This window comes from Myotis brandtii, unplaced genomic scaffold, assembly GCF_000412655.1.
Source record: "Myotis brandtii unplaced genomic scaffold, ASM41265v1 scaffold123, whole genome shotgun sequence".
Taxonomy (NCBI): Eukaryota; Metazoa; Chordata; class Mammalia; order Chiroptera; family Vespertilionidae; genus Myotis; species Myotis brandtii.
In genome coordinates, this window is record NW_005354291.1 from 512,033 (window position 1) to 526,692 (window position 14,660).

General features: G+C 43.2%; 2 protein-coding genes across 3 annotated transcripts in view; one reads left to right on the forward strand and one right to left on the reverse strand.

Moving 5' to 3' along the window:
• The window catches only part of DCBLD1 (discoidin, CUB and LCCL domain containing 1), a 39,161-nt gene extending 35,816 nt beyond the window's left edge, over positions 1–3,345 (forward strand). For both annotated transcript variants that reach the window (XM_014533746.1, XM_005858925.2), the window contains exon 14: positions 1,257–3,345. In XM_014533746.1, coding sequence (XP_014389232.1) covers positions 1,257–1,759 — 503 coding nt within the window. In that variant the 3' untranslated portion in view covers positions 1,760–3,345. The remainder of the gene's footprint in view (positions 1–1,256) is intronic.
• A 5,927-nt stretch (positions 3,346–9,272) lies between these two features.
• Positions 9,273–14,660, reverse strand: part of GOPC (golgi-associated PDZ and coiled-coil motif containing) — a 51,775-nt gene continuing 46,387 nt past the window's right edge. Inside the window, exons 10-11 of the mRNA XM_005859096.2 lie at positions 12,674–12,854; positions 9,273–12,288 (exon numbers count right to left, since the gene is read on the reverse strand). Of these exons, the coding sequence (XP_005859158.2) occupies positions 12,158–12,288; positions 12,674–12,854 (312 nt within the window). The 3' untranslated portion in view covers positions 9,273–12,157. The remainder of the gene's footprint in view (positions 12,289–12,673; positions 12,855–14,660) is intronic.

The following is a 14,660-nucleotide window of genomic DNA, read 5'->3' on the forward strand; positions in this document are numbered from 1 at the left end:
CTTCCTCTTTCTGAAATCAATAAAAAATACACACACATATTTAAATTAGTAATGCGTGAAGTTTGCTTTCTGCATTCTGTACAGAGTTGCAAACTGACACTGAGGTATTTCTCAAGAGCCCCATTCAGCCGAGGAGGCTCTTACACCTGCAGGGGCTGTAATGACACCCAAAGCAATGGCCCTGAAGTACCACTGAAATCTGGAAACTTAATTGATCTGTTTTGTTATAGGTTTTGATTAAGGCACTAGGAAAGAGGGACTAACGATGAGTTAAGTACGGCTCCTGCCCTTGAGGAGAGGGGAGAAGAGATGAAAAACCCGTCCGGTGTTAGAATGGCCTGGGTGTCCCCAACGAGCATTGGGAGTTAAGCTTTTCAAACTGTCTGTGGGGAAAGATCCAATTTTTGCTTTTTTTAAAAAAAAATTTCTAATCCATCCAGGACTAATACTTTTGCAAAATACAATATGAATTAGTTGTAAGGAAGTTTTCAAAAAGACATACAGTTTACAAAGCTCTAATTTTTTTATAAGACTCAAGGGACATAAAATGACTCTCTCCAATTGCTGTAGGTTTCTAAACACTTGCTCTCAGTTTGTGTGACCCTCTCTCTGCAGATTTGTCACAGGCAGCGCTCAGATAATGCAGGCGTCTCCAGACCACACTCTAGTAGCAGCGCTGCTCTAGCTTCTGACTTCTCAGGGTGTGTGCTGAGGATCAGCAGCACCAGGCGCTCCGTAGAAATGCAGCTTTTCAGGCCGCGCCCCAGGCCTACTAAACCGGAAGTCCCCAGGTGGTGCACGTACACACTGAGTGGCCAGATTATTATGACCACCCCATCAGTTCTTCATTGACACTTCCACAAATACTGAATATTGAAAACTTCCTAAGCAAATACTCTCAAGGTTTTATTATTATTATTATTATTATTATTTGCATAACTAATTCACTTCATTCTACTGATGGGGTGGTCATAATAATCTGGCCAGTCATAATAATCTGGCCACTCAGTGTATATCAAAGTCTGCGAGGTGCCAGTGGGAAGGTTGTCGGAGATGCCTCAGGGGCAAAGATGAGCATCTCCCCAACCAAACTCCACCTGTGCCTTGTACCTCTTGGCCTCCCTCATCCTGCCTGGCCCCAGGCTCTCAGTAGATAGTAGGTTGAGCAGAGCACCCTCCCCTGCAAACAGCTGCCTTGCCCATGCGTGCGCCCATGTGGCGCACCCGTGACGTGTCTTCTGCTCTTCTGCTTTCAGATTACCAGCTGCCTGTCATGATCGGCACTGGGACGGTCACGAGGAAGGGCTCCACCTTCCGGCCCATGGACACCGAGGCCCAGGAGGCCGAGGCCAGCAGCCACTACCGCTGCCCTCTCCCCGGCAGCCACGAGTACGCGCTGCCCTTGACCAACCCCGAGCCCGAGTACGCCACGCCCATCGTGGAGCGGCACCTGGCCCGCGCACACACCTTCTCGGCGCAGAGCGGCTACCGCGTGCCCACGCACAAGCACTCCCTGTCTTCTGGCAACTTCTCTGCAGCCCCCGCCGCCGGAGAGGGCGCCACGAACCTGGGCTATCAAAGTCCACAGAGCCCGGTGCTCACCGGCCCCGACCCCGGCTACGATCAGCCCAAAGCCGGGGGCTGCTTATCCGCGGAGTGTGCACAGCCCGACTGCCAGCCCCCCACGCATGATGCTTACTCAGCCCCCCGAGACTGCCTCAAACCCCTCAACCAGACGGCCGTGACCGCTCTGCTGTGAACACAATGTGAAAAGCCTGCTGTGGTACTGAGCACTGGGCTGTGCGCGGCGCTGGAGGAAGGGAGCTGTGTGTGTGACTGTGTGTGTGTGAGTGTATGTGATTGTGAGTGTGTGTGTGAGTGTGAGTGTAGGTGTGATTGTGTGATTTAATAGGATCCTGCGGTGGAGTCCCAGCGACCACCTCTCATACTGTTTACAAAGTTGTGCAGTTGGTTTTGTTCTGACCCTTTGGGCACGAGTCTGTTGGGTTTTGTTAGGCTAGAAACATTTTTGTTAGACATGAAAATTTTTAGTCGGCATTTTCATGTCTCTAACTGTGATATTGAGCTGCTCTGGTGTGCAATGTGCAGTCTGTACAGAGTTGTATTTAACAAGAGTGAAAGTAACTTAAGTTCGCTTTATCGGATTTGAGTTCTGCACAAGGTTAAGCGGGAGAATGCAGCTGTTGCAAAAACGTATATAATACTGTGTTCACTTTTTAAAGATATTTCCTCTGATACTGTGTTAGCAGCGGGGCTGTTTAAACTTAATCTTGTTATTGTGTCTCATTTCCTTTCCTTTGATAACTAGAACTAAAAGCATTGTTAGCATTCTTCTCCTGGAAGGAATTAAATTACTTGAAGCATGAAAAGCACACCAGGGTGGTTGTTAACAATTATGATTGTAGATTACACACACACACACACACACACACAACCACCTCAGCAACTGCTGGTCCTTTAGATTTGGGTTCAGGTGGGGATGTGCAGTGGCGGGTCTGGGCCTGCACTGGGCAGGCCTCTGCCTCAGGGGACCTCCCTGCCCTGCCCCAGATACCTGCATCCCAGAGGAACTGGCCTTCATCACACTCTGCTTCTTCCTCAGGTCAGACCTGGCAGAGGCTGGCTTTCACATGCACATCCACCTTTACAAACTACCTGCAAAGCCAGATGCTGAGACTAGCAGCAACCCAGAGGGCTGGCTCTCCCAACGAAATGAAGGTGGCACAGCAATTCCCGTCTGAATCACTGTGTCGGGTGCTTTTGTACCTCAGAGTAAAAATATTGCTGAGGCCAGACACCCACACTCTTCATGCCTTTTTTCTCTTTTCCAGAAAGAGCACATTGTACTCTGTGTGTTCTTACAGAAGTGACCGAGGCCGAATCTAAGTAAACCTCGTTATGCTGAGGTGGTTGGGAACTGAACTGATTTTGTAAGGAACACTTTTCCGAAGTACGTGTCTAATTCCCCATGAGCCCAGACCTCAGCTGTACCTCATCTCCAGTGGCTTTTATTTGAGTTTGCTTCGTGAGATCACTGTGGAGGATTTCACCTCTTTTGCCAAAGAGGAAAATATGTATGTTTGTTTGTTTTTATCTACACTTGTGGACCCAAAAACATCCTTTCTCTAAATAATGTATTATAATCTTACCTGTATGATTATAACTTTCTGTGAAAAATATAAATATTATAATAGCGAGGGTGCTGGAACGTCACAGACTATCTGTTGGTTATTTTGGAGCATAAATGGGATACTTCGTGGCATTTACATGGTTTTATATGCATACTAATATAATAAACTATGCCAAATCAAAGGCCTATGCCTCTCATTGGTGTCTACTTGTGGCTCAGGCTCCCAAAACAGACAAGTGGCACAGTGCAAGAAGCATGGGCTTGGGTCAGATGGGTCTTGGTTCCAAACTCCGATCGGCCACACAATAGCTGAAGGCGGGGCGAGTTGTGGGAATCAGCGAAGACGACCAGATTAGCACAAGCAGAGGCCAGTCAAGAGCTTGCCTGCTACCGCAGTGGAATCAGCCACATCACTTGCGTTTTGGCAGAGAGAGGCTCCAAGGCAGCAAGGAGTGGGAAAGGTTTACAGTGGGAAAAGAGGGAGGCTTTTCTCCCTTATTTCTTATTTTGAACATGCTTTTACTCTACTGGTTCATGATTAGTTTACCAGTAGCTGGCAGTTTATTTTGTCTTCCCCCTGAAAAAAAAATCCATTTTTAATTTTTCTTTAGTTCTCCTATTTTTCTGCCTCAGAAGCTCGAAACCCATTTGTTACAGCCCCAGGTGGAAGTAAAACTGCCTTAAACAATGGCAAGGATAACCCTAGGGAGGCCCCTAGTGAGATTTACATCTTCCTCTGACGTCACCAATATCCTTGTTGCAGCTTTGCTTCCTAAAGAATATGGGGACTGTGTGTACACAGGAAGAGGTCGTGTGTGTGTGTGTGTGTGTGTGTGTGTGTAGGGTTGGAAGGATTGGAATGCTATAGTCTCCAGGATCTAAGAACCTACAATGTAACTTCAGTTCTGGCATTCTAACACTCAACTACAGAAAAACTATTTCTAGTGCAGTTTAAACCCAGCTCAACCATAACCTTCATTTCTGAAAATCAAAACTGAATCAATCCTAGGTTCCATCAAATCTTGTCATTTAAGAAAAAAGAAATATAATTATTGAGGAAAAAGATTGAAAAGCTGACAATTTCATCTATATTTCCTCTTTGAAAGTGGCCAATTAAAGTAGAATCAAGCCCAGCTGGCATGGCTCAGTGGTTGAGTGTCTACCTATGAACCAGTAGGTCATGGTTTGATTCCTGGTCAGGGCACATGCCCGGGTTGTGGGCTTGATCCCCAGTGTGGGGTGTGCAGGAGGCAGCCGACCAATGATTCTCTTTCATCATTTGTGTTTCTATCTCTCGCTCCCTCTCACTTCCTCTCTGAAATCAATAAAAATATTTTTTTAAAAAAAGTAGAATCAAGAGTGGGATTTGAGTCCCGGCTCTGACACTACCTGTGTCCCTCCACAAATAATATAAATTTTCTAGTCCTCAGCTTATTCATCCTCATAATGGAGTATTTTTTTCTACTGAACACGTGTGTTACACATGAGGCCACAAGTAAACATTTGAACACATGTATTGCATACGAGGACAGAGTATTATATTTGATAATCTTCATAAAGCCTTTCAGCTCTAATAGACAGAAATATCACATTTGGAATCTGCTGCCCCCTACTGTCACTTTACCAAATTGCAAATTTTACCTTTCCAAAGCCATAGAATCCAAGTTTTTGTCTGTTTTATATTTTGTATATCTAATTTCCCTTCTTATAGTTCATTAATCTACCTTCCTATTTACAAGCCAGATTTTTTTTATCCTCACCTGAGGTTATGTTTTATTGATTTTAAAGAGAGATGAAGGGAGAGAGAGAAACATTCATCTGTTGCCCCCTGTATGCTCCCAGACCAAATCCTCAATCTAGGTATGTGCCCTGACTGGGAATTGAACCCAGAGCTGGGCACTCTGGGTGCACCCCTGGGTGCACAGTCTTGTAGTTGAACCTTAATTGCTGTTGGCATCACTGGGAGGAGTTGACCTCCAGGCCAATTGGCTGTGAGGACCAGCTGTGACTACAGTGGGAGAACTGCTGTGCAGGAGACACCCCTATGGAGCAGGACTTGTTTCGGTGGAGCTTTGGTGCTCACTGAGTCTGCCTCTTGAGTTTGCCACTTATGGATGTGTAGAGTTGTAATCTGGCATGGTCTGAGGCTGTTCACCGGGTACACTGGCTCTAGGGCCTCCAGGATGGTACAAAGTTTGCCACTGGCTGGGGCCACCTCACAGGTGCTACAGAGGGATCTGCAGAGGGTTGCTATTTGCTATTTGTATTGGGCTTGGAAGTGCCCAGACGAGGCCCAGCTGTGAAGCAAGGCAGGCTGGTGCTAGTGCTGGGTCTTGGGGCTTTTATTGATAGGTTTGGGGCACACTGTCACCAGCTGCAGCTTGTTTGAGAAATTTTAGCTCTGAAGCCTGAGCCAGAACAGGCCATTCATATGGAACACCTGCTTCAAACAGCTTGGGTGGGGCTGCAAATTGGATGGGGTGGAGTCTCAAGTAATCCCCAGGGCGGAGCAAACAGTGTGGGCCATGCTGATATGGCTGCCAGTCAGCCCCGAGAAATGGAAGGTCCCAGCACAGAAACAATGACCCCTGCAAGCACCCCCGTCTTGGAGAAAGCTGCCCCAAGTTCCTGCCCCAATGCTGTATGTGTCTGAGTCCCCCAGTCCTGGAGCTCAGAGGAAGCCAGACCATGTAAGTTTGTATGTGGGCCCTTGAAGAGGAATACCTGGGATTCCAGCCACCTTCTAGTCACTCAGCCACAATCCTCACTGGCTTTTACAGCCTGTGGTTGTGGGGACTTCTCTTCCCCAGCTCTGAGACCCTGGGCTATGGGTCTGGTATGGGACTGAGACCCTTTGTCCTCTCTGGCAGCCTCCACAGAGGTGCTCTCCCTCCTGATTTGAAAAACAGCCCACAGGGATGCCTGAACAGCCCGTTCTGCGCCTTCGCACGTCCTACCAGTCTCAGTGTGCTTTCTTCTTTACTTCTCTAGTTGTAGGACTTTCATTCAGCCAGCTTTCAGGCGGTTCTGAATGATGGTTGTTCTGTATTTTAATTGTAATTTTGATGTGGTTATGGGAAGCGGTGAGTACAGGTGTTTACCTATGCTGCCATCTTGGTTCTTTACTTTCAAACTGTGTCTTTATGTTTTAGGTGTGTTCCTTATAAACAACTTGTTGCTGGATTATTTTTATCAACTTGAATTTTTTCTTTTAGTTGGAGAATTTAGTCCTTGATCAAGCTCTCTCAAAATCCCAGTAAGGCTTGCCCAACCCCTGCCAGAATATACTTACATAATGCTTACATTTTGGGTGTCCAGTCTTCTCCCTTGCACATCCACAGCCAGGTTTTGCTAGAATTTAATCCTGGCTATAAACCTTGCAGCCAAGAGTAGTGGGGACAGTTGTCTGCGAGGTGGTGGGGGTTGGGTAGCAGCATCTCTAGCACCTTCTAACCTAACAGAGGTGACTCATTAGGGAAGAGGTGGGGTACTTCTGTAAGACCAAGGGTGTAGGCACTGCAGAGTCAACATCCTCAGGGGTATCCATCCAGATGTCCCCATGGCACCATGTCCCCAAGGTTTTCTCTACCAGGGCCGTAACGATGAGATGGCCAGCCTGAAGCTCAGCTGTTTCAACCCAGACCTCCTTGTAAGCTTCCCAGAGGTCCGCTGGCTCTCCTATTTCAGCACTAACCGCTTGTTAACAACCCTCAGTCTCATTATCCTTCTGCAGGTCATCAACACAACCCAGCAGTAACCAACCAATGTTGCTAATCTTGTAGGCATTGTTCTCCCCATATTAGCAAATGCATGTGTCATTGAACTTCTAGAGAATTCCTCTCCATGAGGACATTTGCCCAAGTTACCACTTGTGTCTGGACCATCCTCAGTGTCCAAGACCATCCTCAGATTGAGTCATTTGCTAGAAAAAACCATAGGACTAAGCACAGAAGTGTCCTCACAAGTATGACTTATTAGAGAACATCAAACAGAATCAGCCCAGGGAAAAGGTACATGAACAAACCAGAGGAAGCCAGGCCCAAGCACCGAGTCTTGTCCCCGTAGTCGCACAGGACGAGCTTAACTCCTCCCGCAATGACCTGTGACATGTACAAAGGACGGCCTTCAGGGAAGCTGGCCCGAGCCTGGGCGTGGGAGGCAGGGTTCTTATGGGGCTCAGTCACATAGGTGCACTCTGCTGGCACATCACCAAAATCTCAGATTCCCAGAAGGAAAACAAGGGTTCAACATAAACCCTATTGTTTGTACAAACATCTCAGACACAGTAAATAACTCTTATCAGCTAAGAAATGGGGGAAACACTCCTAAAATCCTCATTGCTGGACATTAGCCAAAGATGACCTTGCGAACAGGTCTTTGTAAGGATAACAGGTTCAGGCCTGTTATGTTAACTCTTCTCTGCACACCATCTGTGAAATATTCGGTAACTGGGCCATGACCTGTGCCAAGCAATGCATGTATCCTAGATACAGACCAGGACGTCATCCTCTTTCCCCTTCGGGTGGGAGATGAGCCACTTCCTAATCTCCTATTAAACTGTTTCCTCAGCTCTCACCCTGGTCCACTGTTAGTCCGGGTCCTTCAAAAAGCAGACACCAAGACCAAGAAGGGCTCAGCCGTGTCAAGGATTAAATAGGGGCAATGCAGGCGAGGAAAAACCAGGAGGGAGCTAGGGTTGGTCGGAGGCTGGGAGGCAACCAGATCTCAGGCAGGCCTGACCCCAGGTGAATGAAAGGAGGCAGAAGCCTGGGTGAAAGCAACTTAAACTTTATTGTAATGCTAAGGGAGTCTGGCAAGGCTGTGAGGGAGTCAAGCCAAAGTCAAGAAGCCATAAACTCCCTCTCAAGATCAGTGGTTGAGAAGCAGCAATAGATTTCAGAGCGCAGCAGCTGGGCGGGCCTTGTCCGCATGCGCCCTCCTGGGGATGACAGGTGCTTTCTCAGGCTGCCACAGCAGTGATCACAGCTTTCACAATACACCTGGAAAAGACTTATTATCAAACAAACACTTAGCACCCACACAGTCATTTGGATACCTTTTCTCGTTAAAAAAAAAAAATTGTAATCCCACATTAAATAGAATGTTGATTAATAATGAGAATACAAATAATCTTTTACATTTCATTAACTGAACTATCTAATGTGATATTGTTCTGGAAAAGACTTTTCCAAATTACTTGTTTAATTAGGAGCTTAAACTGATACATAGTCAGCATTATTACACTAGGACTAAATCAAGGTTAGTCCATGACAAAAATAATTATTTTTAAATGTTCATAACAAGTAATACTCCTAAAAAAAACAAACAAAACACCTGATCAATGTTTACAGATGTTTCTAAAAATTATTTTACAAATAATTTGGGAACTTCTAAATTATATCTGCTTAGATGATAAAATGGAAGAATATCCTCTTACACACTATCTAGTAGGATTGATTTTCTAATTATCAGTGTTATCCTCACAGATAACAATAGCTATCAATGTTTGTAATACAAAACCAAAACCAACCCAAGGAGACTAGGTTTTGCCCACTGCTAAGTTCCAACAGAAGCTGGTCCTTCAGTTGCTCCAGCAGTGTCTTCCAACCAAACTTGTTTTTTGTTTTGTTTTTAAATATATTTTTATTAATTTCAAAGAGGAAGAAAGAGGGAGATAAGAGAGAATCATTGACTGGCTGCCTCCTGCACACCCCCAGAGGGGATCAAGCCTGCAAGCCAAGCATGTGCCTTGACCAGGAATTGAACCGTGCACTCCTGGTTCATAGGTCAATCTCAACCTGGGAGCCACACCAGCCAGGCCAACCAATGTGCTTTTAACTAGCTCAGATTAAACCAGTGGTTCTCAACCTTGGCTGCACATTAGAATCACCTGGAATCTTTTTAAAATCTTGATTTCTGGGCTTTGTGCAGCCAAGGTTGAGAACCACTGGATTAAACAGTTCCTCAGATGAGTTAATTCCTACCCCAAAAAACTGTTCTACCACAGTAACTAGGTTCAGGCCTTGCATGAACTTTATGACTTGTTGGTACAAATAATAGAAGCTACTAGAAATAATTAACAAACCAAAGTATTTAATGTGAAACAAAATTCATTAAAAAATTGAGATTGATACCATTTTTAATGTAGAAGATGCCATCTTTATTTACAGGCTTATTAAAAAAATAATAAACTGAACTTAACTAGATATAATACATTTGTCATAAATCCTATAGATCTGAGGCTGAGCCTAAGTGGAAGACCAGATAGGTGGAATAGGATGTCAATTATAATTATAATAATGTGCAACTTAGGCATGAATTAATAGATTTTGTTTCTAAACAGAAAAACAAAATAAGTTCACTGTGGGGGAAAAAAAACCAGCACCAAGACAAACCGTGCTAACTCTTGACAACTGTTCAGTATAATCACCAAGACTTACAAATTTTCATCTCTTAAATCTATTTTAGTAAGTCTAATAACCTGTTTTTCCAACATATTCAGAACAGATACTTAGAAGAGAATTTACAGGTTAACATGTAGCTGTACACACACAACCGTCACACTGTATTGAAAAGTTTTTCTCAGCTACTCTGAGTGTGCAGTGTTCCCTTTCCTTTCAACTGATTGTGCCACAGTTCTCTCCTTGTGTTTGGTTTTGCCCAAGAACCTTCAGTATTATGCGTTTCTTTCCTATACATGTGAACTGCTTCTCATTCAGTCCTTTGGAAAAAGTCTGTAATTCTTAAAGACCTTATATCCAAAATGAACTTTTAACTGGGTAGTTTCTAAACATGTCAGGAAGCTCACAGTAGCATCTGAGCGACAGTGCTCTCAAGTAGGCGTGCAAACCAAGCTGCAGCAGGAACGAAAAGGGGACTGACCCATGCAAGTTTAAATTTTAAACGACCTGGAAATTTTCTCATTCTGTTCATCAGCCCTTGAAAGGAGTTATATCATAACCAACTCTCACAATCCTATTACACAGCACCTTTATAGATATGCCAACTGAAGGCCCTAAAAAAATTCTTCATAGACTCAGTAGACAGTGCTTGAAAGCCAAAAAGTTTTAGCTAATATTTCCTAAGAATTCAGTCATAGATATTCTCTGAAAAAATGCCACAGTCATCCCATTCTGTTTTAAAAAAATAAAAACAACATGGTTTTGAGTCACACACAAAAAACATTTTCAGACTTGCTACTATGTAAATTTTCTTGGCTACATGAGTACACTGGCTGAACTCCAGCGTGCAGATCTCAAGCCATGCATGGGGGTATGTGTTTGCAGCTGGGGGAATGCATAAGGAAAAAGCATTTGTTTTCTTTTAAGAGGCCTAGCCTAGCATGTCAGGAGCAAACAGTAACATGTAGCTTGCTTATTCAGTTGTGCAATTAAATACTAGCTTTTGCTTAGAGGCATCTTTATCCTACAAGGTATTTTAATATCAGTAACAATATATACTATGAAGTGCATTTCTATTACAAATTAACATGAAGATATACAGATGAATAAAACCACCAAAACAAACCATAAATGAACAATAGTTAAAACATAAAATTTATAAATAGCAAAACCACCAAATAAAGTATATACATTTTACAGATTTACTTATGAACAAATATATATAGTGCATCTAAGAAAGACAAGAAAATGTGTTATATCACATAACATCTGAACATTAGAAATGAAGAACTGATAATACTCTAAGGGCCTGGCAGGCTTTTCCCCCCACTTAACAGTCCCTTAAATGTATATACTTTAAAACAGTGATACTGGCAAAACTATCACCTCTTTAAAAGTAATATTTTCACTTTCCCCAACAAGGTACAGTGGCTGCAAGAACAGTAAATGAAAGAGCACTACTCCATGCTTAATCCTGGGATAAGAACACTAGCACATCAGAAGTTTGCATCTGAAAAGCTCTAGTCAAACAGACACTGATGTGAAAAGCCAACCAGAACAATTACTGTATGAAAACATCTTTACCTTATCTTTCCTACCAGTGCCTCAGCTTTTTAGGTGACTAGGAAATGTTACTCTGAGGGAAAACTGCTGTTAGAATGCAATATATTTTGTTGATATAGTAATAAATTTGAGCTTTTACTGCCAGAAAAATGTATTTGTAAGTGCCAGGACTATCACAGCAAGACACACTTTATAAACAACTCAAAATGTACAAAACTGTCTTTTGTAGATCCCAGAAAAAAAAAAGCATCTTAGACTACACAGTAATAACGTAATGCTCCAATACCATCCACAGAGATCAACATAATTGGGAACAAAGAATTTACACTTATCTGCACCTCTTTTGAAAAATCAGAAAAGTACAATGTACAGTAACTACAGAAACAATTTCGGTGCAGCACTGATTGATAAGGATTGCTTAAAGAAACCTATTTTGTACTGCATTGCATAGAGCTGAACGGCAAACTCATCACAATAAATGATCATCCAGAACTGATTTACATATCAGGATGCAAAATAAAATTTTAAAAAACCCAAAGCCATTCTTTCAGTTAAAAAAACAATTAAGTCCAGCCTACATTTCTGCAACTCATTGAGTCAAGTTCTGTCTTTTGAAACACCACACTTGACATTCTGGAATATATAACATGAATTCATTTATTCTCTTGAATTTAAAGGCTATTTCTTATAAAATATTGGTTAGCACTCTCCCTTCTACTAAGTGGGAGAGGAACCAAATAAAACAGTAGTGCTTCATTTGGTACTTAAGAGCCTAGTAATATCCCTTTGGGAAATACATGCTTTGGTGCTTTACAATTTTTTAAGAAAATCAAAATTGCTTTACATGCAATAGCCAATTATGATATACCACAGATTCAGGGATTCAGGCGTTTAGAATTGTTCACACGAAGCCCTGAGGTACCCGCCTTTCACTGGGCAACAAACAGCCTCCCTTGAGCTTGTATAGTCTTTGTCGCCATCTTCCCTAGTGCCCCAAGTTCAGAATAGTCTGATTTTACAATCTTGTCTGGGGATAATCAGTTTAACAAGACTTTCTCTGATACAGACTGTGTAGATCATCTAATTTAGAAGCACTGTCTTCTAGCGGAGTTTCCCTCGAAGTTCCCAGGTCTCCATTTTCATGTCCATCAGTTACTGACTTCTTATTAAATCCTAAAAGAAAGAGGAAAAAAACACTGTTACTTTCTAGTCTTAAAAGAAAAAAAAGGTCTTGTGATTCTACTGAGCCAAAACAAAGGAATGAATGCCCACTGTAATTAAAAGTATTACTGGCCCGGCTGGTGTGGCTCAGTGGATTGAGTGTCGTCCCACGCACCAAAAGGTTGCTGGTTCGATTCCCAGTCAGGGCACATGCCTGGGCTGTGGGCTCAATCCCTAGTAGGGGTCATGCAGAAGGCAGCCGATGTCTGTCTCTCTCTCTCTCTCTCTCTCAAATCAATAAAAACATTTTAAAAACAGTGTTACTGAAGAACATCTGAGGCTTTTATATTTTTAATTTTTATTAATAATAACTTTTAGATTATTTAGAGATTTTTACCTTGTAAGACTTTGACTTCCCCACTTGTGTCTTTGCAAGTGGCACCAGGATTACTACCTCCTTCTAATTCATCTAGGTATAAACGGTAACGATGTCCACTCTCATCTTCATACTCTACATTTTCATCATCAGAATCCACTTCAGGAGCCACATAAACTACTTCAAATTCAATCTCTCCTCTCTAAAATGGAGAAAGAAAATAAGGAAGTCAAGTTATGTAATTAAAAAAGGATTTCTAAATTCTTTGGGGTGGTAGATAGAGATGAGGAACAGTAGTCAGACCTCAGATGTAGCTTCCTTTCAAGGCAACAAATGACAGTCTAGAACAGGGGTGGGCAAACTTTTTGACTCGAGGGCCACAATGGGTTCTTAAACTGGACCGGAGGGCCGGAACAAAAGCATGGACGGAGTGTTTGTGTGAACTAATATAAAGTCAAAGTAAACATCATTACATAAAAGGGTACAGTCTTTTTTTTTTTAGTTTTATTCATTTCAAACGGGCCGGATCCGGCCTGCAGGCCGTAGTTTGCCCACGGCTGATCTAGAATCTCAAGAGGTAAAAGAGAGCTTAGAGGCCATCATGTCCAGACCAACTCCAGGAATCCTCTCTAGATTCTTTTTAATATTATAGTAGTTCTTTCTACTGATCACAATATTTTTGCTTATAGATCTAAAAAAAAGGATGCTTAATTACTCAATTTATAGAATTCTGGAACAAATGTTCAGTTTAAGTCATTTTGCCATTTTGTACTTTACATAGCAATTCAGCAAATCCATCTAAATAGATATTAAAGGTATACCTGAAGGCATCACACAAACTTTTCCTTGTCTAATTCAGCAAACCTCTACATAATGATTTTGTTTCTTACTGACTAGGTATTGAACCTTAACTTTCACTGAGTACCAGACACAGTGTTAATCAAGGTATTCTGTCAGTAGTAACAGTAATCACCATATTTATTGTGCAAAATTATATCCTTTAGTCCTCAGAATATCACTATTGTAGTCTCTTTTACATGAATGAAAAACCCGAGAGTCCTGGAGAAAGCAGATAACTTCCAATATGATGAACAAGTAAAATAGAAAAGTAGAAATTTGACTCCAAATTCCTGCTCTTTCTACCATACTCCACTAAATGTGTAATATTTATACAATTATTCTTTAGTAACAACTTTAGGTGCAAGTAAAAAATTACAGATTATATATTATTTAAAAATATTCCAAGTTAGAATCATCCTATATAATAGTTCGATATAATAAAAGGGTAATATGCAAATAGACCAAACGGTGGGATGACCGGTCACTATGACGTGCACTGACCACCAGGGGGCAGACGCTCAATGCAGGAGCTGCCCCCTGGTGGTCAGTACACTCCCACAGGGGGAGTGCTGCTCAGCCAGAAGCCCAGAAGCCGAACTCACGGCTGGCGAGCACAGCGGTGGTGGTGGCAGGAGCCTCTCCCGCCTCTATGGCAGCCTAAGGATATCCGACTGCCTGCTTAGGCCCACTAAGCCATCAGTTGGACATCCCCTGAGGGCTCCCGGACTGCAAGAAGGCACAGGCCGGGCTGAGGGACCCTTCCCCCCCGCCTCCATGCACGAATCTCATGCACAGGGTCTCTAGTCCTATATAATAAAAGAGAAACATGTAAATTGACCGTCCCTTCACTACGCTCACCAGCCAATCAGGGCGAATATGCAAATTAACCCAACAAAGATGGTGGGTTAATTTGCATACACAGGTGCCCAGGCCGAAAGCAGAGCAGGAGAGCTGGAGGCTTGGGGGGCCGTGGCTCCCTCGGTCACTCCCAGCATAGGGAGCACCAGGAATTCTGGGAATAGTTCTGATGGCAGCCCCAGGACGGAAGCGGAAGCCCAGAGCGCGGGGAGCACCAGGAATGCTGGGAATTGTAGTTCTGGTGGCAGACGGATCTCCTAGACACTAGAGCAGTGGTTCTCAACCTTCCTAATGCCGCGACCCTTTAATA